This window comes from Nuphar pumila, chromosome 6 (genome assembly GCF_984573655.1).
Source record: "Nuphar pumila chromosome 6, dmNupPumi1.hap1.1, whole genome shotgun sequence".
Lineage (NCBI taxonomy): Eukaryota > Viridiplantae > Streptophyta > Magnoliopsida > Nymphaeales > Nymphaeaceae > Nuphar > Nuphar pumila.
This window is the reverse complement of record NC_143254.1, coordinates 14,488,067-14,510,370: the sequence shown is the minus strand read 5'-3', so window position 1 is coordinate 14,510,370 and position 22,304 is coordinate 14,488,067. Positions and strand designations below refer to the sequence as shown.

The window sequence follows — 22,304 nt, the reverse complement described above, 5'->3', positions numbered from 1 at the left end:
TTCCACTGACATTACCTTCTTTGTTCAACAAGGCAGAGGTCGTGGTTAAGGTTAGACCGAACAATTTTGAGGAGCTAGAAAGAAACAGAGACAAAGGTAAAGGCAGAAATTCAAGAAATTTTGGTAGTCATGGATTTTTTATTGGAAATTTACATGGTAGAGGCAACAATGCAGAAAACTCTAATCAACAAGGGTGAATTGTTAGTTTTGTGACCGTTGGAATCATTTTGCAAGGCAGTATTGCAATATTCCCAAGGATTTCACTGCTTTCTTGAACGCTTCTTTAACAGGAAATATCAGCTAGTACTCAGATATTGGAACTACACACAATATGACAGTTGATGATGAATGTGTAGTGGAAAAAGTTGAATATCACGGTCTTGAAACAACAATAGTGGGTAATGATAAATCTTATATTCTAAAGAATGTTCTAGTTGCTCCTCAAATAAGAAAAAATCTTCTCTTGGTTAATCAATTTACACAAGATAATAACCGCATACTTGAGTTTCACCACACATGTTTTTATGTTAAGGATCTGAAGAACATGACTACACTAGCAAGGAGGACATTACATATGCGAAAAAGATGATAGAGAATCAAGAAGATCGGTAGAGATGTCCTTTGCTAAGAAACATGTCTTCTTAAATTTGGCACTACAGACTTGGACATCTTAGTCAAGGTGTTATGGACATACTTAGTTTATTCAGTTATTTATTTCATTTGAATAAGTTGTGATTACTTGGCTTATGTTATAGTTGTATGATTGAAAAGACAATTGCCATTTAGTTTGTCTAAAAATGTTGCCTCATATCCTTTAAAAATTATGCATGCTAATTTGTGGGGTCCTACACTTGTTATGTCTAGAGAGAGGCACAAATACTACTTGTTGATTGTTGATGACTACTTATTTTATAGCTTTTTTCTTTGCTAAAGAATATGATCAAGATGGCCTTCTGAATAATGCAAATAAGGTCATCAAGGAGCTACGATTACGACAGTCACAACATCCTCAACAATAGAAATTTATTTGATTATTTTTTACTTTTTTGTATGTATTAAAAAATCATCATTATTACTCATTAATTTGTATATAATGTCATTGAAAGTTTTTATGAATTAATTTTTATATAAAGTTATTTAAATGTCATTGATTTGTATAGAAAATCACTGATGAATGATTTGTATATAATGTCATTGTTTATATGTTTATATGTTTTCAAATCATTTGAATGTTTAATTGATTTTAATGTCCTTTCGCTTATATTCACTTTTATTTGGGTTGTTATATGTGAAACTTCACTTAAAAAACTGAAACCACTAAAATCGCAAATACTTCATAAATTCATTTAAACATATGTCCAATTAAACTTACACCACTAAAATTGCATATATCTTACTTTTTGCATATAATTCATAAATTTACATAAATATATTTGCAAAATTTGTACCGATTCATAAAAATCTGATTCTTTCATATAATCGCTGAAATAACTAAAATCATAAATACCCAATTCATTTGCAAAACAAAAGAAAAGGACTAAAGAGAACGACAAATCGGATCCACTCATTCCTTATGTCATGAAACAAATACCCGTTTAGGTTTGGGCATAAATTTAAATAACTCATCAGTCCTATGACAAATATCGTGATATTTATAAAAATATCGCCGATATATCATGAGAAATTACCTGAAAGTTTAAAATGGCAATTTCTCATGAGATTTTCAAACCATGATATTTTTAAAAGATATTTATCATGAAAACCCCAGAGATTTTTATTTTTAAATGTGTTTTATTTATATTTTCTTATACAAATTATTTTTTATATTTTTATATTTATTTTTTATTCCTGAGATTTTGCCAAAAAATAAGAGATTTATGAAAATTTTCAAAATCTCTCAAGTTTTTTGCCTGATGAGATTTTGTTGTTTTTAACGTTTGTCACTATGCTCATCAACTGGGTCTTATAAGATAAACCCACACATTGGAGTTGGATGGATCGGGCCTTTGTTGGCATGTAACAACTCTATGTGATAACAATATCTTTTTTTTTAAAGACATAAATAATGCAATATCTCTCTAAACCCTTTTCATGGTCTAAACTAATTAGCTAATTACCTATGCTATTAAAACCATAAAAAATACAAAAATGAAAAGTTTTTAAAGTGTTTTTTAAGCCTGACCTGTGATATTTTTTAATAAGTGATATTTTGAAACTACCATTGATTTGATAAACTTAGATTTTTGAAGTTATCACGATAAAATCACGTTATTTTCCAATATGACCTACATTTGTTAAGGGGCATAGCTTTGTAAACCAAACCATGTGATGTTGTATTCCCAATATTTTCTGGTTGGGATCCAAGCAATTTTTTGTCTTTTTGGGGGGAAGGGAAAACAAGGATGAAAGAGTTGGGATCCAGCCATTGCCAACTTTACCTAGGTGACCAAGCTTTGGTTGCAGAGATTCAAGCATAAGATACAAAAAAAGTCAAGTGCTTGGCCATTAGCTATGGCCCACCCATACTGCCACACCACCACCCCTGTTAGTTGTCAGTAATCACATTTTTATCTTGGTTAAATGATCTGACGTTTTGAATCGAGAGCAATTCTAATTTCTCCATACTCTGATATTTTAATTTATTTGTTAATTGGATATTTGTGATTAATTTTGGATAATTATGAACTTTTAAATTTAATTTATGAATGTTTTATTTTCAATTCAAAAATTGTATGGTTAGGAATGTATACGAGAAGTAGCATACCAAGTTTTAGTCCTGATAGATTTTTTTTTTTGCTATTTTGCTAAAGTAATTAAAAGTATTTAAAAAAATCATGATTTTTGGGATTTAAAAATTGGGGTGTTACAAAGACAATGCAAAATAAAATTTTGGAGATCAACACAAAATAAAAAAATTTTGATTGCGCAATTTAATTTTTAGGGCAATTTTACAGTTTTAGGATTTTTTTTGGGCAAAATGTGGATGATCAAACCAAATCTCAGTTTTAATTGTTTAGTGTTTATGTTGATTAAATTCTATGGATCTAAATGCATTTCCTAGTATGAAACAAGTGTTGGATCATGCGATTGTGATTAACATTTTTTTTTTAAGATCTTCATAAATCAAGGGTCCACAACCATTTATCTCTTCTCAAATTTTTCAAGTTCTTCTCAGGCAGTAACATTGGACAATATTGTGTTAATCATGCCAAGAATCCTGTGGTGGTCGTGAAAGGAGCTCATTAAGACTTGAGTCCCTTTTTTTTTTGTGTGTGTATAAGTAGGTGCATGAGGCTAAAGGGTTTTCATGATCCCACTTGCCCAACAACATGATTTAAAGAGTAAGCCCAGACTTTGAGGCTCTATCTTCATAATAATAAAGTATTTATTGAAGCTTTTTTTAGTATTCTTGAGTGCGATTAAGTTTAACTGTCCTCGAAGACATATAAAGATGTTGCGATCTAGGGGTGAGAGGGAAGTAACAGAGTGACTTATATGACATTTATTTTGACCTTGTGCTACCATTTTCCTTTGTCTTTGGCTTGAACCAAGGATGTCCACATGATGGACATGATCTACTATTTTCTTGATCTTTGAAATATATGTAGTGATTGGGACATGCATTTATCTTTTGATACTGAAACCTAGAACATTGACCATAACCTTCGCACGGTAGAGATTTTGTGGCAATTTCTCATCTTTGGGCAACATACTCTTCACAATAGAGCACAGACAGTCAAAACATGATTGACTCAAATTAAACTCAGACTTCAAATTTAGCAGTTGAAGAACGACAAACAAGATAATGTGACTCTCGCAGCCATTCCACAGTGGTTCATCAACATATCTAAGTAAGTCATAAAATGTACTAGCTGCATCGTTTGATGCTTATTCCTCTACCTCACTTGGTGCATCACTATGTCCCACAGCAGAACCCATTTTCGGTCATGCGGCATCAAATATCAAATCCACATATGGATTATCGTGTACCACATCCACCCGTGCGTCAAAATTATTCCAAAATTCTTCACCATGAAGCATCCAATTTTGATAACCACTAATAAAACCCTTCCTGTATAGGTGATGTCTAACGCCATAAGGTTCTACAAATCGATTGTTCTTACACATCGTGTAGGGGCATCTGATCCGACCGGTGGGATCCACTGTACTGACATTTGCCGTTGCAAATTCAATAAAACTGTCAACATGATCCATATATTCATACGACACCTCATTATCAACTATCCTACGATACATCCATTCACGATTTACAACCATTTTGTTCTATAATATTACAGATATTATCATCACCAGTTAAAAGAAAATCTTAATAATACGTAGATTTTCGTGTGCAATACACCATCACATCATATTTATACACATCAAGAGGATATTTAGAAATTTGAAATCACATTATATATAAGGATACATTCATTTGAACAAAAAATTCATGATACAATTCCACATGAAAGGCATAATCAAATGAAAAATAACTTTGTGCAAGCATGTATACAAAAACATCAAATATTGCAATACATTCAAATCATTCATATCAAAACATATATCAAACATGTACATCAGCAAACACACTCCAATATCTCACTAACTACTACCATGCTGAGTATGAAATTCGTACTCCAAAAATAAGAACACTTCTACTCATACATTAAAATCATGCGTAGCATGATCTCCAAACTCCATCAAAACAGTCCTAGATATCCACAACTATGTGAGTATGTGAACAAAAAAGTGTTGCATCCATTAAATTAAATAACATGTGATGTGCTTGCATAACTTACTCACCATGGGTATTTACCCCATTTTTCATTGCACTTTTAGCCACATGTGATGCTTAGCACTAAGCATCACGTGTCTTTGGCTCAACAACGTATTTGTGAAGCACAAATATAGAGTACAATACAGGGAGATGGGCTGGGGGGTTACCTGCAGGGTCACCAGAGACAAAATAAAAGTGTCAAGGATGTTCAGAACACAAGCAAAAAAGAGGGGGAAAGGGGATGTCCGGACAGGGGTGTCGACCTAGGTTGGGTGCGCAGCGAAAGGGGCTCGACAAGGCTGCTGGAGAGGGGAGGGGGCGACAAGAGGTGGGGCAGGGCACAAGAGGAGGCAGGAAGGGGGTCGAGAGGAGGCGGGAAGGGGGGCTGGGGGGCAAGAGAAGGCGGGAAGGGGGGAGAGAGGAGGCAGGAAGGGGGACGACGAGAAGGGGTTCGACAGGTGGCGGGAAGGGGGGGGCAAGGGAAGGTGGGCTGGGGGGCGAGAGGAGGCCGAAAGGGGGACAACGGGTTTGGGGTCGACGGCCAGCTGGCCGTGGGGCAACAGGAGGCCGACCGGGGGTCCGAGGGGGGGGGGGGGGAGGGGTCGACAACGGCGGGAAGTGGGGTGACGATCGACGGGCTATGGGGCAACAGGAGGCCGACGGGAGGAGGGCCGAAGGCGGGTCGGGAGGCAGGCCCGAGAGACGCGGTGGAGAAAAAAAAAAGAGAAAGAAATGAGAAAAAAATAGGGATTTATAGGAAAATTCACGACGGATTCGCGATGGCTAAATTTCATCGCTAAGTCGTCGCTATTTGGCGACGACTTAGCGACGAAATATGTTTGTCATTGATCCACCGCTAAGCTGTAACGAATATGGCGACAAAATAAAATCCATTGCTAATCCGTCGCTAAGTTACGACGGATTATCGACAGGATATTTTCCGTCTCTAAAATCAGAAATAAACAATATTTTAGCGACGAATATCATTCTCTCGCTAATCCGACGACACTTTGCGATGATTTTTTTTTTGTTGCAAATGTCCATCGCTAAATAGGGGTTTTCTTGTAGTATTATGCCAATCATTTTTTAAAACTTAAAAAACTTTGGTTATATGGTCCCAAAGCCAATTCCTAGTAAATTGAGTACATAGAAATAGTTATAGTGATATTTTTCAAGAAAATGAAAAACTGGGGAAAATGAGTGTAGACATCGTGCCCAGAAACAAATCAGTGCACTCACTTCTTCCATTTAGGGTAGATATATTTATTTTTATTTCATATTTATACTACTCATATATATATTTTTCATAGAGTACGGAAAACCGCTCCCTAAATCAGAGACCTAGTTGTGCTGGCTATGCCTGCAGTACTTACGGTCCCTGACCCGGTGGGTATAATAAACCCTTGGTGCACCCCTTTCCCTCGGAGAGTTGCCAAGCTTTGACGTAACGCAAGAGGGTGGTGCTTGTGGGAATGGAACCTTGATTGTCCGTCTGACGGTCAAGTTTCCTCCCACTAAGCCATATTGTTTTCTATACATGACACAATTTTTTAAATATTTTTTATAAACAATAATCTTCAGAATATTTTCTTCACGAATATATATTTTTTCATAACAGAGTTGAAGGAATTAGGGCCCTCCCTTTTACAAACAGCCTTGAAGCCATCCCAGACAGCCCAAAGGCATGTTCAAACTACTAGATATTTATTCAACCACCCAGTGGGGATCGAACTTGCAACGGCCCATCACATATGGTGACTTTCACAAACTGCTCCTATCAGAAGGGTGCAAAAAACTTCACCGACGATGTTTTTTGAAAATGAGGTTTGTGACTTGGCCAAATTTCAATACGCTGGAGGCCTGAATTGGCCATTTTAAATAATTCTAAAAACATTTAAAAACACTTTTTAATATTATTTTAATAATTTTAACATGTGTCACGTTATAATTGATACATTATAAATTTTTTATTATTTTTTGAGCTGATACAGAACGATTCAGTTGAGTATCGATATTCGGCCATTCAACTGAATCGGTGGCCCAACGATTCAGGGCGAAACTGACAACATGGATGGAAACCCTAACCCTAATTATCTGTATATGCAACATGGCAGTATCGTCGGTTCTTTGTTGCGGGTATGTCGGCCATTAACTACTGGGTTTTATAATGTGGACCTACAAATTGGAGTGGGACGGGTCATGATCCAACCTTTGTTGGCGTGTAGCGTACTCCTGGTGCAAATCAGTATATATAATCACGTTTTTAACTTGTTTAAAAATGATAGACCCAAGTTGCCTTTAAAAAAGTAACACACCCAAGGGTAGCATAGTTGGAACGGGTATCGACTGCTAGACTGGCAGTTGGGGTTCGATTATTCCCTGACTTCCTGGGTTTAAGGGGTGCACCCGGGTTTTACATGCCAATAATTTGCTATCATTCAGTAAGTATCCAAAAGCATACATGAAGATGTTTGAAATCCAAAATCTATAAATTGCTCTCTCCCTCTCCCTCACCAAACTCAAAACATTCTTAACCACCACTACCCCACCATGGGTGCCACCTCCACTTGTCTGGTTTTCAGGCCAACCTTCTAGGCCTAGTACCAGAAGACCGTGCTTGCGACATCGCAAAGGGATGCCAACGATCGGAGGTTCGGTAGCCGGCTCGTTGACGAGAACATGATCGTGCTGAGGAAGGAGGATTATTGAGCTGAAGATGGTGGAGAGGAACTATGAGGCTCCTTCTGATTGGATGGATTGGGAGAAGAAGTATTACGTCTCGTACTATACGGATATATGCGAGGCACTGGGCTTGTTGCAGAGGTTTTTGATAAGCACAAGGCCCAGTGTGGCTCTGCTGGTGGGCTTGACCGTGCACACGTCTGTTCTTGTAGTTTTCTTCAATTTGATTGAGGTTGGCAATGAGATTGTCGGTGTTCACCACTAGAAATAGAAAGCTAATTGCGATTAGATTGTGGGACTATTTGTCTTTATATATGTTAATTATGAATACTTTTATTTGTTTATTTGATTTTCTTTTGCCATGGACTTGATCATGTAATACGAATATAGTTAAGTAGAGATAGGTGAATAACTTAGCTTGTCTAGTTGGACTGACTTGCGAACCCTCACCCCTCACGAAGCTGAAGGGTTGTCACCAGCTCAAAACCCATGGATGCACATCTCTCTCTCTTTTTTTTTTGATATTTACACTGAGGAACTACTCCAAGATCAGAGACATAGTCACGCTGGCTTTTTCTGTCCTACTTGCAGTCATTGTCTTGGCAGCTTAAAACTCAGTGGGCTTACCCCTTAACTGTATGCTCTCTCTCTCTCTCTCTCAGGTAGGAGAACCCCACAACCGGATACGGTTTTGTAATTATTGATCCCCAACTTTGGATCACACATTGAAGAGTGTTCTATACCTGGATAGGGATGGCAGTGGACCGGGGGAAAGCGGGGCCCCGCCCCGCCTCGCCCCGTTTGGACTGGGGATGGAGGGCATGAAACAAAGATGGAGGCGGGGATGAAGGTTAAAATTCATCCCCGTGCGGGGATGGAGGCGGGGATGGACTGGCACTTTCCCCCGCCCCGCCATCGCCCCATCCCCGCACCCACCCCTTTATATTTTCTCTTACTATTTACTAACCCTAAGTTCCTAAATCCTAACCTTGGAGCCGTCATCGTCGCCTCTTTCCCTTCCCCATCTGCATTATCGTTGGAGTCGAGCCGTCGCCGACCACCGTTGGCCGACACCATCTCTCCCTCCTTCCTTTCTTCTTCCCTCACTCCATCTTTGTCGCCGCCCTGTGCCGCTGCTGTGAGCCTCCTCTATGGTGCCATCTCCTCCCTCTTTTCTTTTTCCTTTTCCCGTCTGTGGCCTCGCGTCGCCAGAGCAGCGTTGTCGCCGACCCCTCTCCTCACCTTCTTCCCTTTCCCTTTCGTCCGAACGTCGGCCATTGCCGACGCCCCTCCTCTTCCCATCTTCCTCACCTTCTTTTTCTTCTTCCCCTTCTTTCTTCTTCTCCCAATCTTCCTCACCTTCCCTTTCTTCTTTACCTTCTTTTTCTTGAACCTAAGAACTACAACCAATGAAGATTAAACTCATTTCTGACATTGTACATTTCAACTTTGAGGGAATATGATGTTGATGGACTGTTGACACTGCCTTCAGCTAATGATTATGAAGGAACTATCATACAGGTTTGTTTTCATTTTCTTTTAAAATAATGATGATAACCATTGGTGGTATTCTGGCACATTGGTGGCTAATTTGGTTGAGAAACATCAAATGGTTTAATTTCCAGCAATTCCTAAGTTGAACATGGATAGGCAGATCTCAAGTTACAATGCCATATTGGTTTAACAGTGCCATATTGATAACCATTTTCACTCAATTCATTTAAAGTTTGCTTGTTATAAGTGGACCGACTTTTTCAGATTTAAGTCCAATAGTAACAAAATATGGTGAAGGGTGTTAAATATGGGACCCTGATATGTATTCAAATGGATCAGCATGAAAGAAGGCATCACTGCTCCTGTAGTACAAAAGCCTAGCTTCACCTGTGTACATGAGTGATACAATTGAAGAACAAAATTGTGTGCATTGCATGCAAGTAGAATCCTATCAGATACTATAAAACTTGTTCTCTAATTTTAGGTCGAATGAACATATGGAATGAATGTCTTCATAAGAAACCTTTCGTGAATTGTGAACATGGAATGCCTTCAAGTTATTGATTTCATGTGCTTCCTAAGTTCTTTGTCCCATATTGGTGCTCTTTTATTTTCCAACACTAATATTAGTTACTTGCGCTCCATTGAACCAAATATGAAAAAATAATCAAGTGTAGAATTGTTCTTTTGTGATTCTCTTCAGAAAAAGATTGGACCCACATCACAAGTTGAACTATTACAAAATTCCAGTTCTGACCTCCTTAGGCTTTTCTGAGTAATGATATTGTACTTCATTATCTTTCATATTTGGTTATATATAGGTCAAGAATGAGATTTTATGGTCTGAACATTTGAGTGAGTTGTTTCTCTGGTATTAGACATTTATATTTTTGTAGCCTTCTCTTTGATATTTTGTTGTACATATTTCATTTTTTTCCTTTGACTACAGGTGGATTGCACAATCTTTGGACTTCAATAAGGAGTGTGAAGCTAGAGTTTTTGAGACAACCATAAGGTTGCATTATAAGGTTTAATTTTCTGGTTCAATTAATTTTTGGATATCCAAAGTGTAGAGTTTTTATGTTGTGTTGAAATGGCATTACTAGGCATTGTAGATCTGATTCTCATTTGTTTAGTGTCTTATGTTTCCAACACCACTGGATTTCAGAGTTGTTGGAGGACTTTTAAGTATATATGACCTCTCGGGCAACAAGATATTTCTTCAAAAAGCCAAAGACATTGCCGATAGGTTGCTTTCTGCTTGGAATATTCCTTCAGGAATTCCTTATAACCAGATTAATTTGGCAAGCAAACATGCATATAATTCAATGTCATATTGATGTCTAACAGTGCCATATTGGTTTATCAAATTAGTATTTTCTTTTCCATATTGGTCATATTGGTTCAAGTTGTTACTGTTTCTGTTTGTTTCCTGCATTTCAATTTTGGTTGGTTTCGGTTGGTTCAAGTTTTTTTTGTTTCTGTATGAAATTTTAATTGTGGAGAAATTAGTTAAAGTTAACATCTCATAAGTAGTCTTGAAATTTGTTGATAGTCCCTTTTTTATGAATGTTTTGTAGATCTATAAGTTGGTGGCCAGTAATTTGATATGAAAGAGGAAGAACCAATAACCAATAAATTAAGTTCTCAACCTTCAAGTTCACATAGTATGTCTCAAGCTCTGGTTAAACCAGTTGATAGTAACCATGTTTCAATAGAAGATAATAAAGATCAATCAACTGATTCAGGTAGATTTGCACTTGAATAGACAAGTAGGCATAAATCAGTTGTATGAAAATATTTCACTAGGAAAAAGATTGGTGGAAAGGATAAGTCAGAGTGCAATCATTATCATAAATGTCTTGCTGGTGGTGCCAAGGCTGAAACTACTCATTTGCATGATCATATTAAGATTTGTCCTAGGATTAAGCATAATAATATAAAGCAATATATTTTGGCTACAAACAAAGCTACAATGAATGCCGAAAAAACAATAGAGAATTGACAATTTGTTCAAGGTGCTGGAAGAAGGGATCTTGCTATGATGATTATTCTACATGAATATCCTTTTAGTATGGTTGATCATTATGGGTTTAGAAAATATTCTAATACTCTTCAACCCTTGTTCAAAATGATTACTCGAAACACTGTAAAGAAAGATATTCACAAAATTTATAATGTGGAACGAGACAAGACAATAAAGTTGTTGGAAAAAACTAAGAGTAGAGTTGCCATCACTACAGACATGTGGACATCTTTCAATCAAAAGAAGGGATACATGACTATCACTGCACACTTCATTGATAATTCTTGGAGCTTGCAAATTCGAATCATAAGGTACTTGTCAAATGTCAATCATTTTTTTTTTCATTTCTTACTAACATGTTTTTTCAATATCAATATTTAATCACCTTCATTAAATTATGTTCAGGTTTTTATATGTACCTTATCAACATACCAAAGCACTTTTTGCTGAGTGTTTGATGGATTGTTTGTTCAAGTGGAACCTTGATAGAAAGTTGATAAGTTTGACGATGGATAATTGCACCACTAATGATGCAGTTGTATATATTTTATTGGATAATCTTCCATTTGGTTCATTAATATTACATGGACGATTGTTTCATATGCGTTGTTGTACCCATATTCTCAACTTGATTGTCTAAGATGGTTTGACTGTGATTGGAGAAAGAATTCGTGATAGTGTTGCTTATTGGACATCATCTTCCATGAGAATACAAAGATTTGAAGAGTCTGTTGGTCAAATGCATATTTCAATTACCAAAAAACTTGCTCTTGATGTTAAAACTCGATGGAGCTCAACTTTTATCATGCTTCAAACTGCTTTGATTTATAAAAATGTTTTTACTCATTTGACATATCGAGATCCCCACTATAAACGTTGTCTGACAAAAGAGGTTTGGGAGGTGGCACAAGATAATTGTGAGAAAATAGAGTTATTTTATCGCGCAACAGAATTATTTTCAGGTACAAAGTATCCTATAGCAAATGCCTACTTTCCTACTATTTGTGGGATTAGAGTTGAGATGACTAAGTGGCTAAGTGATCCAAAAGATGTGGTGAAAAACATGGCGCTTAGAATGCTAGAAAAATTTAATAAGTATTGGAGTGTGATCCATGGTATTATGGGAGTGGCCACTGTTTTAGATCCAAGATACAAGTTGAGCATGTTGGAATATTATTACAAGAAGATTTATGGAGAAAATGAGACTTTAAATGAAATTATGAGGATTAAGAATCTTTGTTTGGAGTTGATTAGTGTATGAAAAACAAGAAAACAACTCCAATGAACCTGAACTTTTTCCTCCTCCTCCTCAATCAAGTATTGGATCCAAATGTCCACTAATTGATGATCTTTTTGACTTTAATAAGTTTATACAATCTAAAGATATTGAAAAAGCATGTGGAAAATCAGAATTGACACATTGCTTAGAAGATGAGATGATGCTAAGAACTCTAGATTTTGATATACTATCTTTTTGGAAGTCAAGTGGTCCCAAGTATCCTCTTCTATAAATGATTGCAAAGGATATATTTGCTATTCCTATCTTCTCAGTTGCTTCAGAGTCTGTTTTTAGTACAGGCGGAAGAGTGATCAGTCCACATCGTAGTAGACTTCTTCCAACTACAGTAGAGGCTTTGATGCGCTCTCAAAATTGGTTGTGGGCTGAAGCACGAGGTAATAAAAGTTTATTTTTTTATAATTAGTGAACGCTTATGTTATAATGTATAACTAATGCATTATTTTTTCATTTATAGGTTCATCATCATCGAAGGATCCACAATGTTACACATTCTTAGAAGATATGGATATGGTAAATTTTGTTCTTTTACTCACTCTTTTATCTGCTACTTTTACTTGTTAATAAAATCTATTTTGTTTGGTTCATAGGAAAGTAAAGTAGAAGATACAAATGCTATCAATGCTGATGATATTTAGAGTTTAATGAGCTAATGGTAATTCTTTATTTGCAAGTTCATTTAGCAATTTGTTAAATTCATCATTTTTTACTTCTATTTATTTCTTGTGGTGATACAAAGATTGTCTATAAAACTAAATTTGGGTGCTGCACAAACTAAGATGAATGTTATAAATTTTTCTTGTTTTGAGAATAATGTCTTTTTTTTTTCACTGATGATGTCTCTATTTTGTAAACCACATGAAAAGAAAATCCGGTTCTTAAAACATGTGCTTAAAGAATTTGATAAGGTTGTTGGTATCAGGGTCAATGATAATAAATTAGCAATCATCCCTCTCAATTTGGATGGTCATGATGTTGGATGTCTTTTAAGGACAGCAGGATGGGCCGTACGTGATCTCTCTTAAGTACTAGGGATCCCTCTTTGTGTAGGAAAGCTGAAAGGTGATATGTGTCAACAGGTAATTGCAAAAAATACAGCAGCGTGTTGTTTCATGGAAGGTGAAATTTTTATATGCTAGGATAATTTTATTGATTCAGAATATTCTCTCTAGTATTCCTATTATTTTTATTGTTCTCTTTTAAGCTGCCCAAAAAGATTATTTCATCAATTGGAAGTAATGTATGTATGGGCCAATTTTATGAGAACTAAATATCTATGGAATAAGAGTATATATGTGGTCTGCTAGGGCCTTGAAAGGTTCCAGGGCGTGGATTGGAATTGTATGGGGGCTGATAAAATATTAATGAATTTATTTCCTACAGGGTTTTAATTGGATGGCACTATGTGTAGATTTTGGACCGATCCTTGGAATGGGCCGCCTCTTATTTCTCTCATCTCTAAAATTATGTTTATCTATTGTTAAGAAGATGGCTATTAACGAGGGGTTGGAAATCTTTGGATCGTGTGCGTATGGACCTTTCCCAGTTCTTGACAACATATGGCATAATTTTTACTCCTTTCAATTGACAAAACGAAGGGACCAACTCCTTTGGAAAGGTGTGTACTGTTGAACATGTGTCAAGGAAAGATATTTGAAACTCAAGGAGGCAGCTCCCCAGCCATGGCATAAGCATGCTTATATGGGCTAAAAAGGTAACTCCAAGAGCTTCTTGGATAGGGGATTCATGGTAAGCTCCTCACAACAAAAAAATAAAGTAGATAGAAAATACTTAGGGGAGCTAAACAATCAAAAGCTTCTCACGCAGGATATGCAACAGGGTTTTGGAGTGGCTCTCCCCAACAGATGTCTCGTGCTGCTATATGATCATTCTAACGCAGGAACTGATCATTCTAATACCTGTACTCACTGACTGTAATTACTGTTTTTGTTGTTCTGCATTGCAGGAGGTGTCAAACTTGCATTGATAGCCCAATACTCTTGGCAGGCTGGGCCTTACCAGCAAGTTAGGCCTGTGATTTGTGTTGAAAGCTTAGAGCTCAACAAAATGTATCAGCTTGCTTTGTATAACTTTTGTAATATGTTTGAACACAGATATTATCAGACCAAACCTTTTGGCTGTGGAATGATATTGGTTTAGCTCTGACTAAGTGAAATCCTATTCATTCTTGTATGTTGAAAATTATGAATGACACTGGTCAGATTTCCAATTAATGTTGAAAAGTTGTGATAACAGAGCTTTGTTGGATGAATTGTTGGGGAAAGAAATCCTCATATGGATTTTTCGCAAGGTGCATTTGGATTTTGAGATGAGCATTCTTGTAAATGAGAATTCTCACTGGCCCCCACAATTTTATTTTGTTTGGGAACTCACGCGAATCCCAATTTCACCATTTTCTCATGAATTCTTCAAATCAAGGACAAAAGTATACCTTCACCATTATAATTTAATTTACCATTTGTAAAGGTGGCAATTGTGTTTTTTGAAGCTTCAGGTGTCATTAATTTTATCTTTTCTTATGCAGACACTTCCAGTGAGAATTAACAACTAGCAGTTAGCAATCACAGGCATATTTTGTTTTGGAGAATTTGTTTTTTTATATGGGATGGGGCCAGGGACGGGGATTCGAATTTTGAGACGGGGCGGGGGTGGAGACCTTGTCCCCCACCCCGCCCCGGTCCACTGCCATCCCTATACCTGGATCTCAAGTATAGTTTCAAATTTGGTTATGAGTTGCAATCCCATGGTACTAGATCTCCGTAAAATATAAACCATGCAAATCCTGCAATTAGGATTTTCTCATCCAAGAAAATCTTGTAATAAATTAAAAACTTTGTTTTTTCTAAAACATTTAGATATATTAAAATTTAAAAATATTAAAATTATTTAAAAATAGAACAAAAAACAACACACTAATAGCATGATAATGTTGGGATAAAAACATATGTTTATAGGTGATGTTTTGAAAATATCATGTTTTTTATAATTATATCTTCTTTGAAAATATTGTAATAAAATGGCAAGTCTAAAAAAAATGGCTGATATTTATTACTATGATATAAATTTTATGTTTTTTATGTGAAAAGTAAAAAATAGATTGCATTAGAACTGGTTCTATACTGTTTGGATCCAACAATAAAGATTGGATAACAAATGTTGGATCTGGTTTGGATCAATGTAAACGTTCCACTCAATCTAATTCCCTACTACTAGAGATGTAAACAAGATAAAATTCATTTCATTTAAAGCAATTACTTAAATCTTAATAATTGGATATAACCTAATTAGGTCTAGAATTTGATTCAGATTCGAATGCGATAAGCTACTAATCAGTTTAATGGCTAATCTAACGTTTTAAAAGTCCAGCCAATTTATACCCAACCCACTATAGAAATAATTAACCCAAATGGCTCTTTATATTGTATGTCCAAACCCAAATTTTTAATGTACTTAAACCCCTTTTGCACCTAAGGCATTAAGTACCAATAAATTAATTTTTTTTACCATGTATGCCTGAACCAGCCTGAAACTGAAACTATACTGCACTAAACCCATTTTGGGTCAAACAGAGTCCGAAATGTATACCTGGTCAAAACTTGGTATGGTTCAATATCAATCTAAAAACTAACCAGTTACGTATGTCATTCTGGACATAGGTCGGTATAAAAATGGTTGCCGGAATTCAGATCTGGATAATGTGTGATGAGATAAGGTTGAATCCGGAAAATATAGAAAATGTATCAGTTAAGGGCCCATTTGAAATTGGCACTGTCTAAGGGCCTGTTTGGAATCTAGGCGCTGGGATGGGCGTTTATGCATTTGGTGGCCCCGAGGTAAAATCTTGGTCAAACTATCTCCATTGTCCCGAGCTAAAACCTTGGTCAAACTACCATGGAGATCCTGTTTGGAATCTCGGCGTTAGGATGTGCGTTAATGCATTTGGGATGGGAAGTGAGGCCCTTTCTCCTTTTTATTTACACTAAATCATGGATTTGGCAGCTGCCACTTCTTCAAATGCATAAACTCCATAAGTCCCTTTTAGGATTTGTTTGAGAAATGAGACCCTGCTGCTCGTGACTCGACTTGGCTTGGTTAGTATATAAGGCTTGTTGATTAATAATAAATACTTATTTTGTATTATAAAGTGTATATATTAAAGTGTTTCACTTGCAAGCTATTAAGCTCCGAGTTTAAATCCTACTATTTATCTTGAAACAATGGATTTATTTTGAGGGAAGTGGGGGTCGGGTAAGCTTTATATGCTTGATATGTGCGTTCCATAATAATAATATCAAATCTTTTTCTTCTATTTTCTTCTATATTATAATTATATTAATTATTGTTCCCAATTCATATTCATCACCAGTTATTTTTTTTTTTTTAAACACAAACCAAAATAAGGATACGGAAAAGAAAGAACATTCTTTTTTTTTTATTCTCTCTCTTCCTCGCCTATTTCAAATTTAACCCAAGGAGTTACAATTGATTTGGTCAACCTAGTCTGTTGGACCCATATAAGTTATGTGGTTACAAGCCTTTTCAAAGCCTTTTTTTTTTATGTATTTACATGAAGAAACTGCCCTCAGGATCAGAGACCTAGCTGTGCTGGCTATCCCTTACAATCGCTGTTCTGGCAGCGTAAAACTATGCGGCTTACGGACCCAAGGGGTTTGGCATAGTGGGATGGGGCCTAGACCGTTTGGCCGGCAGTTTAGGTTCAAATCCCATGGGCGTCATCACCCCCTTGCGCAACGCAAATTAAGCTTGGCGACTCTATGGGGTCGAGGGGTAGGCTCTCGGAGTTTTACGCAGACATGAACAGACACCATAAGTACGGCGGCCTGAGCCATCGCGGCTAGGTCTCTCCGCCTCTGGGGGCGGTTAAAAAAAAAAAAAAAACTCTGTGAGCTTACCCCTTGGCCGAGGGAATTGCAAAAGCTTTGGCTTGCGCAATGAGGCCCTTTCAAAAGTTTAAAACTTCTAACTATTCCAATGCAAAGTTCACTGCCGCATTTTGGTAAATACGTCTAACTGAGAAACCATTAATTGACCATGGTATCTTGATTAATTGAAATACATGAGATAGCATCTTCAAATGTCATAACAAAAGTGAAGGGCATTTTTGTCAACAATGATTGCTCAAACACCAAACTGATTTTCCTTCATTTGGCAAACGTGTCAGACTAAAGTTTTACATATGGATTTTTCATATAAATAGATTTGAATACTCATCAGTTTCAGATTTGGATTATAAGGTAAAAATATCAACTAAATCCAAATCCAATTAGTAATAATACAGTGTTTACCAAAGCCGACTAACAGAACCAACCCAAGTCTTGTGTTAGTTAGTCCATCTTTCTTGCACATGAATAACATGATCTACAAATTCAACTACACGCTTCGCTTTTAAAACTTGTCACTAAATGTAATTTTCAAATTCAAAATATACTTATGTTTTTTTCAATTTTGAAAAAAATACCTAATCCCTACCTACGTGATTAAACAAACATATTTGCACATTTCAGGTTAAATCTATAGCAAAAGCACGGAAATAAATTCTGCTCGATCTCCAAGAAAAATGAAATATCTTGTTTATGTTTGGGCCTCTCCCAATAAAAGTTCTTGGGTCCGTCCTTGGGTCGGTATATGAATGCATGAGTAAAGATTCCAACATTTTTCAGTCTTTTTTTTTTTCATTTCTTTCCCCTACTCAGCTAGGAAAGGAGAATTTGCCTACTTATACTTGCCAATTGTCACGTGGTCCGAGGTTGAATCAGATTGTTGGATGGTTAGGTTGCACTATCATAACTAGGGGTGGCAATCGGGGCGGGTTGGCGTGTCAGCATACCTCAACCCGAACCCGACCCGTTTATTAAACGGGTCGGCTGTGGCAAACACTAACCCGACCCATTTTAATAAATGGGTAACCTGACATGATCCGCCAACCCGTTTAATAAATGGGTTGGGTCGGGAAAACGGGTTGGCGGGTAGCAGGCAGGTTGGTGGGTTGGCGGGTTGGGTTGTTGGGTTGGCGGGTTGACCCGCCCACCTAACCCGTTTATTAAACGGGTCAGCGGGGTTGGCGGGTTGGCATACCCCCAACCCAAACCCGACCAGTTTAATAAACGGGGTAGGCGGGTCGACCCGTTTATTAAACGGGTTGGCTTAAGCCCAACCCGAACCCGCCTAAGAGGCGGTTTGGCGGGTCGGGTCAGGTTTTGCCACCCCTAATCATAACTGAAGGGTGTTCAGCTCAAATTTCACCTAAGCTTGCTTATCAAAAAAGAAAACCCAAAGACGGCACCATTATCCCATGTTTAGATTTAAGATCCATGGATGATTCAGGACAAAGTTTTGGACTTCTTTTTTATAAAAAATCAAAATCGTGATTATGAGACAATTGCCGTTTGACAGCAGAGGTGTATGGGATCAGATCTCTAATCAAAGACAGTCAAACACTACTTGTATAATCTAGAGTAAGCAATTGACATTTTGTATGTGAACCAGCCAAGAAAAAACACTACTTAAATCATGTTAAATTTGTTGTTGATTCTACCTTTGTAAATGAAGTTGTCTTAAATGAAGATCTAATTCATTATACTCTTTTATGGTTTAATTATCTCATGAGTACAAAAGTTTTATTTCCACTGATACTACTCTTGATGGTTTTTCTGTATTTTATAATCTTTATGATAGGCTATACTCAACCAAGAAAAGATAAATCCAAGATCCTCGATTGATTCCACAGTCACTATCCTCTTTGCTCAATAAGGCAGTGTGGTCAAGGTTAGACCGACCAATTTAGAGGAGCTAGAAAAAAAATGAAGGCAAAGGTAAAGACAGAAATTTTGGTAGCTATGGATATCTTATTGAAAATTTACAAGGTAGGCAACAATGCAGAAAACTCTAACCAACAAGGGTGATTTATTAGGTTTGGCAAGACCGTATTGCGATATTCCCAAGGATTTCACTGTTTTCTTGAACTCTTGTTTAGCAGGGAATATCAGTTGGGTACTCACATATGAGAACTGCACGCTATATGACAGATGATGATGAATGTATAATAGAAAAAGTTGAATATCACTGTCTTAAATATACTGTAATACTGGGTAATGATAAATCTTTGAGCCTTCTCTTAGCCCTCCTACTCATATGGGACTAAAGAAAAAGGACTAAAGAGAACAGCAAATCGGATCCACTCATTCCTTATGTCATGAAACAAACGCACCCCCTTAGGTTTGGGCATGAACTTGAATATCTCACCAGCTCTATGACAAATATCATGATATTTAAAAAAATATCGTTGATATATCGTGAGAAATTACCTGAAAGTTTAAAACGGCAATTCCTCGCGAGATTTTCAAACCATGATATTTTTAAAAGATGTTTATCATGAAAACCCCCAAGATTTTTATTTTTAAATGTGTTTATTTATATTTTTCTATAAAAAAATATTTTATAGATTTTTATATTTATTTTTTATTCCCAAGATTTTGCCGAAAAAATATGAGATTTATGAAAATTTTCAAAATCTCTCAACTTTTTTTTGCCCAACGAGATTTTTGCCGTTTTTAACTCTCGTTACTATGCTCATCAGCTGGGTCTTATAAGATGGACCGACAAGTTGGAGTTGGATGGATCGGGCCTTTGTTGTCCTGTAACAACTCTACGTGAAAACACTACTATAGACATAATGCAATATCTTTCTTTAAAAAAAGAAAAAAAAGACATAAATAATGCAATATCTCTCTAAACCCTTTTCAGGGTCTAAACTAATCGGCTAATTACCTGTACTATTAAAACCATAAAAAATACAGAAATGAAAAGTTTTTAAAGTGTTTTTTAAGCCTGACCTGTGATATTTTTTAATAAGTGATATTTTGAAACTACCATTGATTTTTGATAAACTTAGATGTTTGAAGTTATCACGATAAAATCACGTTATTTTCTAATATCACCTACATTTGTTAAGGGGCATAGCTTTGGTGACCAGCCTTGCCAACTTTACCTAGGTGACCAAGCTTTGGTTGCAGGGAAACACGCATAAGATACAAAAAAAAAAAGGGTCAAGGGATTGGCCATTAGCTATGGCCCACACGCACTGCCACACCACCACCCCTATCAGTTGCCAGTAATCACATTTTTTATCTTAATTAAATGATTAATAAAGTGCTTAATCAGATGCCCATGCCACACGTCACTATCTTGTGTCTACCAATAATTTGCTCAAGTTAAGCCACAAAACGCGTAAAAAGAGAAGCACTCATACTTGTCTCCTAAGCATCACATGAATATGGCATCACTAATAAAATCCAAAAATCTATAAATAGCAACCCCCCTTCCTCCCTCACCCAACTCAAAAACATTCATAACCATCACCACCACCACCACCACCACCATGGAAGCAACCTCTTCTCTGGTTTTCAGGCCATTGGTTTTATGCCAACCTTCTAAAACTAGTACTAGACGAACACGTTTGTGGGTGCTCGCGACATCGCAAAGAGACCCTGATGATCGTAGCCGGAAGGTCGACGAGAACATGATCATTCTGAGGAAGAGGATTCATGAGCTGAAGATGGTGGAGGGGAGCATTGAGGCCCCTTCTCATTGGATGGACTGGGAGAAGAAGTATTATGTCTCGTACGATACGGATGTATGCGAAGCCGTCGGGATGTTGCAGAGGTTTTTGATGAGCACAAGGCCCAGTTTGGGCCTGGGGATGCTGGTGCTGGTATGCTTGAGCGTGCCCACGTCTCTGATTGTAGTTTTCTTCAATTTAATTGAGGTTGTCAAGGGGATTGCAAATGTTGTTGTTCACCGCTAGAAAACTAATTAGGTTTAGATTGAGGGACTATATATTTGTCTTTATGTTACTTATGAATTCTTTTATTTATTTATTTATTTTTGCCATGGATATGATTTTGTAATAGGATACTTTAATTCTAAGATTATCTTGTGCATATCTTCAATTCATGGCGTACCAAAAAAATAAAATGATATCTAATCAAAGTTGCTTCTATTGCAAGAGGCTTTTCACATGATATTCTTAATCTTTACTTTCAAGGTGGCAAGAGCGATGGCTTTTCTTTTATTTGAATGGAAAAATATGCTTTAAATTAAGCGCTTATCTAAAAATGGCTTTTTAACAACTATGATGGAAGGGTAGGCCGAGAGATTAAACGGGTCGTGGATCGACACATGATGTTCAGCTCATAAAGAGCTTGTTTTAGCTCATAAAATAGGTTTGGCAAGTAAAACACGAATAACAATTGCTCGAATAAGATCAAACCGAACCGAACCCAGCTGAGCTGTGCCGAGCCGAGCCGGACCAGAAGGAATAACAAATGCGTGGTTTGTTTGTTTGTTTGGTTCAGACATATTTATGTTCAGACCCAGCTCGACCTTGAGGTTGCCCGTATGATGTCCCAACCAACAACCAATTGTGTATTGTGTATTTTTTTGGCATTTGCTGAATCTAACTTAATTGGATACAGCTTAATCGGATTCATATTGGAATCAAGATGAAAGAGATCAATGCAAAATTGGGATCCAACTAGCTTAAAACAGTTAATCAGATCTACTTTTTGCATGTTACCGGATTTGGATAGGGATGTCAATGGGTCAGTTGTAATCTGATGTCCAATCTGAATCCGAGTCCATTGATTTAGCCAGGTTCAGTAGCCAAAGTTGGATCCTATTAATAAGCATATTTGGATTCACTATTGAGTTTTGCATCGGAATCCGAGTTTGAATCAGATTAAAATCTGAATCTGGCTAAAACACAGATCTGAATATGTGTAATGCTAGATCCAGATCTGAATTGAGTTTTAGTTGATCAATTCAAATCCCATTCCGATCAAGTCAGATCTGATTAGCTTGGACCCAGTAATGCCTATATCCAACCTGAGTCTGACGTGTTTACATCCCTAAATTTGGATATCCATTGGACTTGAATTTGTTTTGGACTCAAATTGAATTCAGGTGCAAATCCCATAACAAATCCGAAT

At 36.8% G+C, this 22,304-nt stretch overlaps 1 protein-coding gene across 1 annotated transcript; it reads left to right on the top strand.

Moving 5' to 3' along the window:
* The first annotated feature begins 20,695 nt into the window (after positions 1–20,695).
* On the top strand, positions 20,696–21,251 carry LOC149834052 (uncharacterized). The gene has a single exon (XM_090009271.1). It carries the CDS (start codon positions 20,696–20,698, stop codon positions 21,119–21,121), a length of 426 nt encoding a protein of 141 aa, XP_089865397.1. The 3' UTR covers positions 21,122–21,251.
* The last annotated feature ends 1,053 nt before the right edge of the window (positions 21,252–22,304 follow it).